The sequence below is a fragment of the Tribolium castaneum genome, chromosome 3 (genome assembly GCF_031307605.1).
Source record: "Tribolium castaneum strain GA2 chromosome 3, icTriCast1.1, whole genome shotgun sequence".
Lineage (NCBI taxonomy): Eukaryota > Metazoa > Arthropoda > Insecta > Coleoptera > Tenebrionidae > Tribolium > Tribolium castaneum.
Window position 1 is genome coordinate 17,932,083 of NC_087396.1, and position 13,277 is coordinate 17,945,359.

The 13,277-nt window shown below is 32.8% G+C and overlaps 5 protein-coding genes across 5 annotated transcripts; all 5 read right to left on the reverse strand.

Moving 5' to 3' along the window:
- Nucleotides 1-633: 633 nt before the first annotated feature.
- On the reverse strand, nucleotides 634-1,518 carry LOC656983 (hypothetical protein). The gene is made up of 4 exons (XM_963476.5): nucleotides 1,312-1,518; nucleotides 1,075-1,262; nucleotides 839-1,029; nucleotides 634-786 (listed from the first exon to the last, which is right to left on the reverse strand). The coding sequence occupies exons 1-4, from the start codon at nucleotides 1,486-1,488 to the stop codon at nucleotides 692-694; spliced, it is 651 nt and encodes a 216-aa protein (XP_968569.3). The 5' UTR covers nucleotides 1,489-1,518; the 3' UTR covers nucleotides 634-691.
- A 1,203-nt stretch (nucleotides 1,519-2,721) lies between these two features.
- On the reverse strand, nucleotides 2,722-3,578 carry LOC657063 (uncharacterized). The gene is made up of 4 exons (XM_963550.5): nucleotides 3,373-3,578; nucleotides 3,137-3,324; nucleotides 2,903-3,087; nucleotides 2,722-2,849 (listed from the first exon to the last, which is right to left on the reverse strand). The coding sequence occupies exons 1-4, from the start codon at nucleotides 3,532-3,534 to the stop codon at nucleotides 2,755-2,757; spliced, it is 630 nt and encodes a 209-aa protein (XP_968643.1). The 5' UTR covers nucleotides 3,535-3,578; the 3' UTR covers nucleotides 2,722-2,754.
- Nucleotides 3,579-3,682: 104 nt separating this feature from the next.
- LOC657146 (uncharacterized) lies at nucleotides 3,683-4,546 on the reverse strand. Its single transcript, XM_015981791.2, has 4 exons — nucleotides 4,349-4,546; nucleotides 4,113-4,300; nucleotides 3,878-4,062; nucleotides 3,683-3,828 (listed from the first exon to the last, which is right to left on the reverse strand). The coding sequence occupies exons 1-4, from the start codon at nucleotides 4,511-4,513 to the stop codon at nucleotides 3,734-3,736; spliced, it is 633 nt and encodes a 210-aa protein (XP_015837277.1). The 5' UTR covers nucleotides 4,514-4,546; the 3' UTR covers nucleotides 3,683-3,733.
- A 2,091-nt stretch (nucleotides 4,547-6,637) lies between these two features.
- Nucleotides 6,638-7,520, reverse strand: LOC107397412 (uncharacterized). Its single transcript, XM_015981792.2, has 4 exons — nucleotides 7,314-7,520; nucleotides 7,078-7,265; nucleotides 6,847-7,031; nucleotides 6,638-6,793 (listed from the first exon to the last, which is right to left on the reverse strand). The coding sequence occupies exons 1-4, from the start codon at nucleotides 7,476-7,478 to the stop codon at nucleotides 6,699-6,701; spliced, it is 633 nt and encodes a 210-aa protein (XP_015837278.1). The 5' UTR covers nucleotides 7,479-7,520; the 3' UTR covers nucleotides 6,638-6,698.
- Nucleotides 7,521-10,423: 2,903 nt separating this feature from the next.
- On the reverse strand, nucleotides 10,424-11,244 carry LOC657303 (uncharacterized). Its single transcript, XM_015981790.2, has 3 exons — nucleotides 11,051-11,244; nucleotides 10,616-11,000; nucleotides 10,424-10,564 (listed from the first exon to the last, which is right to left on the reverse strand). Exons 1-3 carry the CDS (start codon nucleotides 11,237-11,239, stop codon nucleotides 10,470-10,472), a joined length of 669 nt encoding a protein of 222 aa, XP_015837276.1. The 5' UTR covers nucleotides 11,240-11,244; the 3' UTR covers nucleotides 10,424-10,469.
- Between the last annotated feature and the right edge of the window lie 2,033 nt (nucleotides 11,245-13,277).

Here is a 13,277-nt window from a genome sequence, read left to right on the forward strand (position 1 = left end):
CAATTTTATCGACGCCTTGGACGTAGGTACCGCTAAACAAACCTGCTGACTTGACAATTATTTTGACACTATTTAATAAATCTTTAAAAAATGTAAGGATCGTGCAAAAAACGCCATAAACTTTACGAAAGTTAAGGATTGTCGATCTCAGACAAGAATTGAAGTCGTCGCTGCGTTCCTCCTCCAAACAATTGTCTTTGATCGGTAAAATCTCCTTACCATTCTTGATACTTATTATACTATTGTATAATTAATTACATACTATTGTATATTAAGTAATTTGAAACTTAAAAACAAAAAAAATTTCAAAAAATTATATTTTTGAAAATTGATTACTTTTTTAATAAACTTGCTAAATGACTCGTATAAATTTCTCGAAAAGCATATTCTCATAAACTATCAAAAAACGCTTACTTCCATATTCTTACGGAACTCTGCTATTTCAAATCTTTAGCATAAGCTTTCCACAATAAAGAATGTTGTCCCTAAAAATGCAATTGCACTGTTGTAATTTTTTATGAAAGTTTTAAATAAAATTTTTTGAATTGTGTTTTTTCTGCGATAAGAATGCAAATTATTACTCTATGTATTTTATCCTAAAATATCTCTAGCATTCTATTTCTTTTTGGAAAATTGCATTGCTTATTTATTTATTGATCTATTTACATTTTTGTACAAAAAGTTTATCAAACTACACTATCGCAACATCAGCACACGACCTGAAAGTTTCTTGAGGCCCACATCCTTCGGCGTAACTGCCATCATCGCATTGTCCCCAACTGTTGCCTAAACACACAAAATTTAAAACAAAACCAACAAAATATTGGTTAGGTAGTACCACAATTGTAATGCCAACGCAGGACACATCTGTCGCACTTCAAGCCATCAGGCAACTTAACTTGAGTATCAACAATCAAAGTCTTGTCGGTAGATTGAATGTAGTATCTCGGCTCGCCATTTGCAAGAGTAATGGGTTGGAAACACTCTTCTCCCGATTCCGGGGCGTTTGGATCTTGCAAAACACACACACTGAAACAAATAACCCACACATTCGTACAAAAATTTTATTCTCACCTGAAGTTGAAATATCCCATATGATTAGCCGTCAAATTAATCGTGATATCAACCACACTTCCCGAATTATACGTCCGTACAACCTTCCCTTGACCATAAGTCCCTGTATTTTCGTTGTCTTGCGGATGCGGAGCGTCGTAGATATCGCCGCAAACGCCACATTTGCCGTTAAATTGTTTCCATTGGACCTTTTATCGGAAATTAACTTCCGCCCAGTTAATAAAATAAGATACTTACAGCCACTCCGCCACAGAAATTCTGGTTATCGTCGTAATTTGGAGGTGCCGTTGGGTCAAACCGCCACAAAGAGCTGCGGTTTGGTGGTTCCATCATCATTCCATGTCCGGAAATTTTCTCAACGAGAAGGCAGAACACGACAAGGGCGCCAGAAACAGAAAGCATCTTTCCAATCATTGTGAAGCCGTTCTGAGGGTGTTTTGGCCAAGTATTGCTATTTATTCGCTCGATAAAAGTGGAGATGAGAAAGATAAGGTGGAGGGTCAGCAATTGAATTTTATCTTCTCCAAGAAAAGTAGAAAATATGTCATTATTTTTTGTAAACATTTGACTTTAGCCAGTTTTAGTTGTTGGTATTTATTTGTATTTATTTTTAACTGGTATTTCAAATATTCAGAGAAACTTTTTTAAAGTAGTAATTCCGATGACAAAACTGCAATTTTTCTCAAGTAGTGATTTACGTCAAACGTCTTGAGAAGATGCAAATTTTAATCTGATAAAAGATAAGTGTTCTAATCAATACTATCACCAACTAAAATATCTCTAATGTTTTATTTTTATCGTTCTGAAGTTAGAGAAAAATATTTTTCTTTTAAGTTTTAGGTAATCTTACACAGATTGACTCTTTGAAGTGTTTCATTTTAAAAATTTCAATCGTAAATGACAATTTTAAAAAGATAAACTTCGAAAATTCGAAATAAACGGTTTTTTTGAAAACTTCACCCAAAAAATTAAAACAATATTCCGCTTTATTTGAATCTTGTATAAATTTTTTTAACTGTAGTGTTTATACAAAGTAGATTTATCGTTAGAAATCTATAAGTGCATTACTATCAAAATTCCAATAGCAGGCAAAAATAAGTGGAAGGCTCTAAATATCTACAATTTCCCTATTTTCTAAGCTGTTCAAACATGATATTTAGATGCAAAAATTGAATTCTAAACAAAACCACAATGGAATAATACATTTAGTAGTTTTTCTGTATCTACGAGTACAGTTTATTCGCCAACAACTAAAAACCAACAAATACCAAAAATATTTTTTTCTACTTTGGTTTTACAAACTGTTCATTGTGCAACTTTTATGCAACTCTTTTTGGTAAATTTTTAGGAGTTGTATTGGTAGTGCTGGACTGGATATCTTCAGTCATAACTGTAATTTAGTGTATGATCTGTCAACAGCGTCAAGTCGTTTATTGATAAAGTCAAATAATTAACGAAATTAAAAAAAATAGTTTAAACAAATTTTGAAAAGTTAAACTAAAAAAAACAAACAACGAAAATAGAAAAAGTAGAAAAATAGTATTTTACAGTCGCATTATAAGACTTAATTGCGGCACTCCCTCGTCGTGCTCCAAAACCATTCGTATCACAATAGAACGTCTTATAAAACTCGAATAATAATCACTATTTTCACTTTATTTTTTTTATTATTTACAAAAACTACAATATTGCAACATCTGCACAAGATCGGAAGTTTTCTTGAGGTCCACAACCTTCTTGGTAACTCCCGTCTTCACACTGTCCCCAGTTATTTCCTAAAGCATGATTAATTTACAATTTCATTTTATCACATTTTTTAAATAAATACCGCCGATGTAATGCCATCGCAAAACGCATCTGTCACAAGTCAACCCATCTGGAAGCTTAACTTGGGTATTTACTGTTCTTTCACTGAAAGTAACATTATATCTGTCATCGCCATTGGCTAAAGAAATTGGTTGGAAGCACTCTTCACCAGATTCTGGGGCACTTGGGTCTTGCAAAACGCAGACACTAAATAAAAAATACACAATTTCTTCTAATAACAATCACATTTACTCACCTAAACAGAAAATATCCCAAATGATTTGTGGTCAAAGAAACTTGAATATCTACCACACTTCCAGGGGAATATTGCCGCACAATCTTCCCTTGGCCATACTTTCCCGTATTTTCGTTTTCTTGAGGATGAGGAGCATTGTAAGGATCACCACAAACACCACATTTTCCGTCCATACTCTGCCATTGAAACTTTGACCAAAATTAAAAAAATTATTAAAAAGAATGAGTAAAACTTACTGACGCCCCACCACAATAATTTTGGTTATCGTTGTAATTTACAGGTGCTGTGGGATCAAATCTCCATAAAGAACTACGATTAGGTGGTTCTAGCATCATCCCATGCCCAGAAATTTTGGCCACGAGGCCAGACAATAGAAGGAGTGAACAAAGAAGTTTCATTTCTGCAAATATTTTTATCGGGATTTCTACGCGAATGACTGTTTTTATATTGCTGCACTGATTTTGTAAAAGATGATAAGATTGGATTTCGAGATTGATTTTTCGTTCGAGAAGATTCTTAAAGGAAAAATAAAAATAACAGTTTGGGAGTAGTTTTTTTTTTATTATAACATTTTGTTGGGTTGCATGTTGGCTAAGTTTAAGAGATCGTAACGTCAGCGCAAGAACGGAAAGTCTCTTGGGGACCACATCCTTGATCATAACTTCCATCTTCGCATTGTCCCCAGTTGTTACCTAATTTAATTAACTGTAAGATAATCAAAGACGTAATTAAGCAACTTACCGGCTTGATAATGCCAACGCAAGACACATCGGTCACATGTCAAGCCGCTTGGCAATTGTACTTTTGTATTTATTGTCTTTTCACCAGTAACAACATTATATTGTTTATCACCGTTTGCAAGCTTCAGAGGCTGAAAGCAATCCTCGCCAGATTCCGGCGCATTTGGATTTTGCAATACACACAAACTAAAAAAAACAGTTTATAAAAAATACTTCTCCCGTTTAAACAAACCAACCTGAAATTAAAGAAACCCTTATGGTTTGTGGTAAGCAAGACCTCAACATCAATAGCACTTCCTGCTTTGTATTCAGCGGCGATTATTCCTTGACCATATTTACCGGTGTTTTCGTTTGCTTGTGGATGCGGATCGTCGTATTTGTCACCACAAAGACCACATTTGCCACCCAAACTCGCCCATTGCACCTACCATAAAAATTAACACAATTTCATAGCAAAAAAATATTTAGGTACCCCAGCTCCTCCGCAATAATTCTGATTGTCGTTGTAATTGGGTGGTGCGTTAGGGTTAAATCGCCACAAAGAGCTTCGATTTGGGGGCTGCAGCATCATTCCATGACCGGCGATTTTTTCCACAAAGAGGCCAAAAACCAAGAAACTAAGTTGAAGCAAAGCCATTTTTTCGAACTGACGATGACGGTTTGAGAAAACTTTTTTATATAGGTTGTGGTCAGATAAAGTCAGGAATTTATGGCTTAAATTTAAAGAATTTGTTATAATTTTAATCCTTCAAGCGTGGCCGAGATTAAGGACTTAACGTAATCCAAAATAACTGATCTAAAAAAATTAAGTATTACGCACATTTTGTTTACTTTTTTCTATGTTTTGTTCAAATATAAACAGTACAAATGTAGACTAAAAACAGTAAAAATTATTTTTGACTTTTGTTTAAATGGTTATGGTCACATAACAACTGACCATTTAAAGGGTTAAGAAAAAAAATCTTTATACCTAAGACTTTAATTTCATAAAATCTTCGCCTCTAATTTGGAGCCTATATTTTGAGGCTTAAACAAACTCAAAAAATGTTATCGGTTTATTGGCGCTTTAGATTAAAGTGCAAAAAGTCAAAAATGTAATTTTGATTAACTCCCATTGTAAAACATTGTTTGTTTTTTTCATGCTACTGACAATATAAGTACTTGATTAAACAGATTACGAGTTCTCTTAAAACTTGAAGATAATTTAAAATTAGATCGTAAGATTTTACACACGTTTGTTTTTGCATAACTTTATGTTTACTATTTTCATAGGTCTGCTATACAGTTCCTTATAATTCATGAATTAATAATTAACTATGTACTATGTACTTATAAAAATCTATAAAAAATTGTTATTTCTTGTGTCATCTGAGAACAAACACTGCTTAAATGTTGTTTTGTGTTAAAAATCTAAAAAAAAACAATTCGGTAGCCTCAAAAAATTGAAAGATGTGGTGCAAGCAAAAGATTGTAAATTTTTTTTTCTTAAAAACACCATTTATAGGCATTACCGATGCTTTAAAATAACACAAAAATCATATAACAAATTTCGATTAATAAATATTTACATATGTATTTTTAATTTTATTGATAATAATATTCGTAATTAATTAATTTTAAATATAAGAAAAGGTATTTTTTTTTAGATTCAAACAGGTGTTCAAAAAATTCAGTGGTGCGTTGTTGAGTAGCATGTGTAGATTACAGGAAAAATCTTGAGAAAATTTATTTGTTAACTTCTTCAATTTTTATTATTTTTTATAGTTCTTATGTTTAAACAAAATCATCGTTTCATTAATAAATAATTATATTTTTAAATTTAAAATCAGCTTTTATAAGTTTTTCGAATTAAAAAAATAAAAATCATTAAAAATCAAAATTTACAGAAATGCTAACACTGGGTACTATTTCCTAAAAAACCGTTTCAAAAATAATTTATTGTTAGAGTATTAGACGTTTATTTAAAATTAGTTATTTATCAGTTATTTTAAATATTTTTATCTGTATACAGCGTTAGGCAAAAGGATAGAACGAAGCGTTTTGTGCCTAATCTATGTTCCTTACGAAAAAACTAATTAGTACATAATAAACTACTTTAAAAATGTGAGCATTTTTATTTTAATTTTTTTATTTTGAGATAGTCAAAAAAAAATTTTTAAATGACATCTTATTATGGCGATTTTTTTGGTAAAATATTATGCTTTAAAAATTACTTCTAATGCAATAATTTTGTTTTTGGACTAATATAAACTCCATGGATACAATCACTTCGGCCAAGTTCGAAAAACCTTCGTAACAAGCTATTTTTTTTTCAGAGAGAACCACTGGTTTAAATACAATATTAGGTATTGAATTAGAAGTAATTTCTAGAGCATAGTCTCTTCCCAAAAAAATTGCCGTGGTGGGGTGTCATTTGAAAAAAATGTTTTTTAATAACTCGAAAACTAAAAAAAAATTCAAAAAAATTATTCTTTAAAAATTATCACATTTTTAAATTATTTGATGATGGACTAATTGTTTTTTTCGGAAGACACTTAGTTTAGGCACAAAATGCTTGGTTCCATACTTTTGCCCAACGCCGTATGTAAGCATTTCTCTATCACAAACCATTGAGTTAGTACGTTGGTTTTTGAGCATATAGAAAAAAACAATAAATGTTTAATTGCAAACAAATTGGTTGCCACTAATAGTTTTTAAGATATAGTAAAAGATACTTATTTTAACAGTCTCACGCCGTATAAAGTAGGGCAAATAACCACAGTCAATGTAGAAATAATTTATTTAAAATATGTACAATAAATAAAAGTAAAAGATAATAATTTTTATACGATTCTAACATCTGAGCACGATCTAAACGTTTCTTGAGGCCCACATCCTAACCCTGAAGTTCCGTTTCCACAATTTCCCCAATTGTTCCCTGCAAACAAAATGTCAGAAATTTTATTTCAACAGCATAAATTAAGTTAGTACCAGTTCGGTAATTCCACCTAAGCACACACCGGTCACACTTAATTTTTGTAGGCAATTTGAGTTTATTTTTTATAAGGTAGTCTGTCTTCCAGACGTTGTATTTAACAGAACCGTCGACTAGTTTCAATGGCATGAAACATTTCTCGTCCATTTCAGGCCCGTTGGGGTCTTTGAGAACACAAAGACTGCAAACAAATTTGCACCAAAATCTAACAAAACCAATTGACATACCTATATTTGAAATATCCCAAATGATTAGCTGTGAGTTTGACTTGCACATCAATCACACTTCCGGCTTTGTATTCCGCTACGACAAAACCTCGCCCATACTTGCCTCCATTCTCGTTGGCTTGTGGGTGAGGATCGTCGTATTTGTCACCACATGGACCGCACTTGCCCCCAAATTTGCCCCATTGGACCTAAACACAAGATCAGTATTTGGTTTCCTCCCTTTTTAAATTACTTACACTAAAGCCGCCACAAAAGTTTTGATTGTCATTGTAATTTATTGGGGCTGAACTGTTGAACCTCCATAAGGAGCTTCTATTTGGTGGCTCCAACATCATTCCATGGCCGGTTATTTTGTGGATTATGTAAAATAGAATAACCAAGCTCGATACAAAGTGATTCATGATTTTTTCTCAAACTTGTTCTTGACTAATGGTGGTTTGAAATGTGTACCTTTTATATGTGGAAACCCCTATTTTACAACGCAGATAAGATAAACAATTGGAACATAGAAATTTTCTAAAATATTGTTTCTTTTTATCTTTTTCTATTTGTAAATACGTACATAATTACCGAGAAAAGTATGAGTGAGTAAGAAAGTATTTGTTTTGGTGGAGATATAAGCCAAAATTTTGGCGTATGTACAAACATCCTGTCGATATCTTAATGTAATTTGTCTTCATTAATTAATAAATTACAAGAAATAAAACTACGGTTTATCCTCAGGTTTGTCTATCAATCATGTTAAAACTGATTGCTTTTTTTGTAAAATAAAGCAGGTAAGATTAATATTGTTTGACAAATTAATACATTTTGTGTATTAAAACAACAATGTTTAACAAAGCGAGTTTTATTTTCCAAAAACATTTTATTGCATGTTTAACAAGAATATTTTTTATTAACGATAACAAAAATATAATGGAAATTCTAGGATTTTTTTTTCAGTAGTGAGTCATATTTTTCTGCTTTATTAATTATTACACAAATAACTTTTACAATAGCCAATAGCTGTTCTCAAAAAAATATAGATTTTAATGTCGATTGCTAAATGCGAATCGAGATGAAGCGTTTTAATCTATTCTAATTTAGGTTAAGACTTACAAACTTTTGCAATAACTTTATTTGACAATAAGTAGGTCAAGATGTTATTACTCTTATATTAGATTTAGTAAAAATTGTCATACTTATGGTAAATATGTGTGTTTTAAAAGTGCTAAAAAAAGAAAAGCAACTAAGTATATGACACTAAATAACAACAAATATACATGTTTATTGTTTTGGTCTGTTTTAAATTGTTTTTGCTCACATTATTTATAATTATCTGTAAACTTATATTTCCGAGAGTGTTGACCGATTTTTATTTAACAATAAAAAACGTAACTTAGATAAAGTTTAGCTAAAACAACTATAGTTTGGAATTAGGCGAATAGTAACAGTTACCTTCATAGATTAAAAATTATCAGATAATCAATTATACGCACTCGCAAAAATAATGCAGATCTTCATTTTTTAATTGTTACCAGAAAATTCATTAATAGATTTTGTACAGTAGCGAAGTTCCTTGTCGCTTCGTCCTAAGATTCAGCAATTACTTGCAATATTTATTTTTGAGTAATTTTACATCTTATGGACGCAAACTTCTTTAATTTTCAATGAGTGCACCACCCAAGTAAGAAAAATAAGTACAGTGTTAAAAGATCAGAAAAAAATAATTCTAAATTATATAAATAAATAAAAAATAATTTTATAATTAATTTTATAATTAATTTGTCTTCTACTGTAAAATTATGGAGCCAGATATGGTCAAATAGGTCAGTTTGTTAGAGAAAAATCTTTCAAAAATTGTGGATTCAGAAAATCACAAAACAATAAGATATTTTTCAGTAATTTATTATAATGTGTAGTTTCTTTAACTTAGCTTACTTTTTTCACAAAAACTGCTGCCCTTAATAAAAAATTTGCTCAATTCATACAAAAATAAAATAAGAAAAAAAATAAGAAAGAAATTATATCTTAACTTGTTCAATTTCTGTTTTTTTTTTAGAATTCTGGAAAAGTTATAATTTCTTTAAATTAGTCTAAAGTTCTTGTTACATTATTTTCAATGGATGCTCCACACCCATTACCAAATGTAATGCACCCATGTAGTCGGCGCCCATGTTACCGATATAAATAATTACGATTATTATTAGTTTAGTGTAACTCCAGCACAATTAATACATATTATGTATCAGAATCAAAATTCAAGTCATCAGACAACGTAAAGTGTGTTTATTATCCTTTTTCTCTTTATTTTGCAAAATATATTTAATTTTCTGAATCGTCCCTCAAGGTTCCGGTTATAAGTTTATATAAAATACTTTTCGCCGGATTCAGGTAGTTGATAATGTTGAGGCCTTCTCACATAAACAATCTAAGTTTTTCATATATTTTTTAAATAAAAATAACTGAAGTTAAAAAACCCATTTAATTAAAGTGACCGACTTCTAGCTGCATATTCCTTGATTAGATATATTCTCCCGTTTTTTGGTATCTTAAAGATGAGGATCATCGGATTTGTCACCACCGTGGTCTCGGTTCGCCTCTCATTGAACATAGGTATAATTTTAATGATTTTAAAACACTCTGTAACTATAATTTAATTACATACACCATACACCACAAAGAACTCTAATTTGTGGATTTCATCAATAAGCTATTATGCCAAAAACAAAATAAAACTAAATGACAAAATACAGAAGAAACATCCCGTCGATCTGATTCACCAGCAATTAGTTAATTCGTTCAAAAGTCGGGCCCTTTTCATTCGATAAGATTAAAATTGTCAATTATTGTCCTTTAAGTATTTTGTAAAGAAAACATTTTGAATTGTTTTTCTTGGTAATTATCGAATCTGAAAATCTTTATCTTGATTGGGGAGAAGTACGTAAATGAAGCGATCTTGGAGATTTTGTACTGTATCGAGTAGTGACTTCTGAAACGACCTTATGACAAAGTACGCATTATTTATTGGAATTTGTTGAGGTGGAGGCGATTATAAGATAAATAAAAGCTTCATCAGCAATACAATTTATTTGAAGATAATTTTTTTATTATTGTTTATAATTTTGTTGCATTTAAACCGTTTAAGAAGCAAAGACCTTTATAAAGCTTATGAAACAGTTTTTTGTGATATTAAATTTTTATCTCAATAAGTAGCGAATTGAGTGCATAAATAAAAATCTAACAATTAGATAACATTAACGAAAGTTTTCAAAACTTTTGGCACGTTAAATTTATCTTTAATAATATTAATAATCATTTCAGAATAGGAAACTCATACTTATTGGGTGCGAATTAAAAATAGTAATAACTTTGAAAGGATTTATTATAATTATTATGTACAGTCAATATTATTAGTGGATGGCAATATCTGTACAAGAGCGGAAAGTTTCTTGTGGTCCACAGCCTTCATCGTAAGACCCGTCCTCGCACTGTCCCCAGTTATTTCCTACAAATAATTTTTAAATATTTTTAAAGTTCCAACTTTTGATTTGCAAACCGGCAGTGTAGGTCCATCTCAAAACACACCGGTCACAAGTGAGACCATCGGGCAATTTAACAGTGGTATTAATGGTATCATTGTCCTCTTCTTCCGTGTTGGGCAAAACATACTTATCTGACCCATCACCCAACGTGATCGGTTTGAAACACTCTTCTCCTGATTCTGGCGCATTAGGATCTTCCAAAACGCACAAACTGAAGTTGAAATAGCCCATATGGTTGGTGGTAAGCACAACCTGGACATCGATAACACTCCCAGCTGTATATTCCTTGGCGATTATTCCTTGACCATATTTTCCCGTATTTTCGTTGGCTTGTGGGTGGGGGTCGTCGTATTGGTCACCACAGACACCGCATTTGCCACCGAATTGGTCCCATTGGACCTAAATCCGAAAACTTAGACACAAGTACAGAATTTATCGAAGTGACTTACATTCATACCCCCACAGTAATTTTGGTCATCGTCGTAGTTGACAGGAGCGTTGGGGTTGAAGCGCCACAAAGAGCTGCGATTTGGGGGTTCCATCAACATCCCATGACCGGAAATGTGATGGACGTAGAGACACAAGACAGTACCCAACAAAACGAATCTCATTTTTGCGAGTTGCATTGAATGAAACATTTTCTCTTTTATATAAATTTTGATAAGATGAGTGTTGGTCGGTAAGTGTTTTGAAACCAAAAGTTAATTGTTTTTAAAGTGGTGCGTAAGTATTTTGTAAAAATAAATTTTATCATGTTACAAGCTAAAAGAATTTGATAGCAGGTGTAGAGATAGATAGTTTTATTACGCTCCTTGTTTTTCTTTTTTAACCTTTTTCTGATCTGTTTTAACCGCATTCTTCTTTCCCCGAAACACAGACCCGAACAATCCAGATTTCTTAGTTTTGGCAGGAGCTTTAGGAAGCTCGGTCAAAGTCGTGATAGTCTCCTCCGAACCTTTCAACTGTTTGTCCGTCTGGATACCTCCATCGGCGTAAACCGGGAAGATTTTTTTCGAGGTGTATAATTTGTTGTCAAAATGTCCGGGGACCATCCAGACGGGGTTTCGCGGAATGGGATGTCTGGTCTCTTCAGTTGATGATCTGGAAACACTCCCACTTGAGATTTTTTTTGCCGCAGAAGGACCAAATAATTTCGAAAAACTTGCTTTCGGATTTGCGACCGTAGGTTGCACATGCAAAACCCGTTCCATTCGAGGACTTGTGCTTCTCTCCACCTGCTGTTTCTGCGGGTTGGGGGATGCTGGCGCTTTCTCAGGTACGGAGGTTGCACTGGCGTATTTACTTCCCTGGCCAGAGGAGGAGGGTGAGGGTGTAGTTTGCGTGGCCGCTGTTATAGGAGGCGAAGGAGTGCGAATTGGAGGTTTGTCTCCAGAACCACGCGAGAGATCCGGTTTTTTTTCGGACGCTTCCTCTGTGGCACAGGTTCTGAAAACAATCCTCCCAATGCACTCGTAACTCCCGACCCGATCCTCCAGTGAGCGACCAGGGACTGGTTGCTTTTTATATAAACAAGAGTCATCGTGTTTTTCCAGAACATTTATCTCCATGGCACATCCAGGGCCATGGTGGCGCCCCACCAATAACGGTAAAACGAATTTCGGCTCGTCTGAGGTTCCACCAAGGGTATCAGTGGTCACAACCGATTCGCTATCAGCCAATTTGCTTTCAACCAGTTCGGGTTGATGATGTTTCTCTTCCACAGCAGAATCGTGTTTCTTATGACAGCTCCCTTTGCATCCGGTTATTGTTATTACGATGGCACCTTTACCGTGGGGGCAGCTGGAGGGACATTGATGAGCTTCGTGGTGAGTCATTGACACGGAGAATTTTGACGAAGTTGACAAAAAATGTCAAAACTTGAGCGCTTTCGTTAACCATGTTTTCAAATATTTTTTTATTTGACAACATAACAATATCCTTACAAAATGAACAGAAATAAATTTGCTACAAGTGTACTATTAAAAAGCGTAACTAAAGAATTTTACAAAACTCAAAAATTATGGTAGTGAATGGCAGGGCCCGGATGCCCGAGCGGCAACCCAGAGGGGTGGCATCAATTAAGATTTTCTCAAAAATTCATTTTGGCTATTTGTCCTTTTGATTCAAAGACGTGCCAAAAAGTTTTTTTTCCTACTTTACTGATTTCTTTTTATTAAAAAAACAGTTGTTACGCCAAATCCGTGTTTACGCGCTAAAAAAACATAAATTTTTGTTCTATATAAAAGACATTTTTGATATTTTCTGAGAAAATTTTGTACCTACAATAATCTGAACTTGAATTATCGCTCTTATAAACATAAAACTAACAATATTTTGGACCTAGTTAGGCAATTGTCCGATCTATTTTTCAGGACAATTTTGGAAAATTAATTTTTTTTATAAGAAAACTTACAAAATACATATAAAACGCCGCGAAGTCATTTTCGATTCAGTTCTGTGAATTTTCAAACTTTCGCGAAAACTTAGGCTTCAAAAACATGTTCAAGCACACGAAAAAGGCAAAAATAACACCATTTTCAATCCAAATATTGGAAATTTGAAATTTCTCACCGAAGTTTGCAAAATCTTGTGTTCAATTAGTCAGAAAAACTGATTACTGATAGTAAATTCATAACCTGTTTTTTATCTCGGTTTTGCCTTACTTCTAAAATTAAA

Excerpts from the sequence above, each read along its gene's own strand:
- LOC656983 (XM_963476.5), bottom strand. The coding sequence starts at position 1,488 with ATGATTGGAAAGATGCTTTCTGTTTCTGGCGCCCTTGTCGTGTTCTGC. Across the intron at positions 1,263-1,311 it reads ATTTCTGTGGCGGAGTGGCT|GTCCAATGGAAACAATTTAA; the intron begins GTAAGTATCTTA and ends TTCCGATAAAAG. Across the intron at positions 787-838 it reads GCGTTGGCATTACAATTGTG|GCAACAGTTGGGGACAATGC; the intron begins GTACTACCTAAC and ends TTGTGTGTTTAG.
- LOC657063 (XM_963550.5), bottom strand. The coding sequence starts at position 3,534 with ATGAAACTTCTTTGTTCACTCCTTCTATTGTCTGGCCTCGTGGCCAAA. Across the intron at positions 3,325-3,372 it reads ATTATTGTGGTGGGGCGTCA|TTTCAATGGCAGAGTATGGA; the intron begins GTAAGTTTTACT and ends TTTTGGTCAAAG. Across the intron at positions 2,850-2,902 it reads GCGATGGCATTACATCGGCG|GAAATAACTGGGGACAGTGT; the intron begins GTATTTATTTAA and ends ATCATGCTTTAG.
- LOC657146 (XM_015981791.2), bottom strand. The coding sequence starts at position 4,513 with ATGGCTTTGCTTCAACTTAGTTTCTTGGTTTTTGGCCTCTTTGTGGAA. Across the intron at positions 4,063-4,112 it reads AAGGGTTTCTTTAATTTCAG|TTTGTGTGTATTGCAAAATC; the intron begins GTTGGTTTGTTT and ends TGTTTTTTTTAG. Across the intron at positions 3,829-3,877 it reads GCGTTGGCATTATCAAGCCG|GTAACAACTGGGGACAATGC; the intron begins GTAAGTTGCTTA and ends TAATTAAATTAG.
- LOC107397412 (XM_015981792.2), bottom strand. The coding sequence starts at position 7,478 with ATGAATCACTTTGTATCGAGCTTGGTTATTCTATTTTACATAATCCAC. Across the intron at positions 7,266-7,313 it reads ACTTTTGTGGCGGCTTTAGT|GTCCAATGGGGCAAATTTGG; the intron begins GTAAGTAATTTA and ends TCTTGTGTTTAG. Across the intron at positions 7,032-7,077 it reads TTGGGATATTTCAAATATAG|TCTTTGTGTTCTCAAAGACC; the intron begins GTATGTCAATTG and ends ATTTGTTTGCAG.
- LOC657303 (XM_015981790.2), bottom strand. The coding sequence starts at position 11,239 with ATGTTTCATTCAATGCAACTCGCAAAAATGAGATTCGTTTTGTTGGGT. Across the intron at positions 11,001-11,050 it reads ATTACTGTGGGGGTATGAAT|GTCCAATGGGACCAATTCGG; the intron begins GTAAGTCACTTC and ends TTTCGGATTTAG. Across the intron at positions 10,565-10,615 it reads GAGATGGACCTACACTGCCG|GAAATAACTGGGGACAGTGC; the intron begins GTTTGCAAATCA and ends AATTATTTGTAG.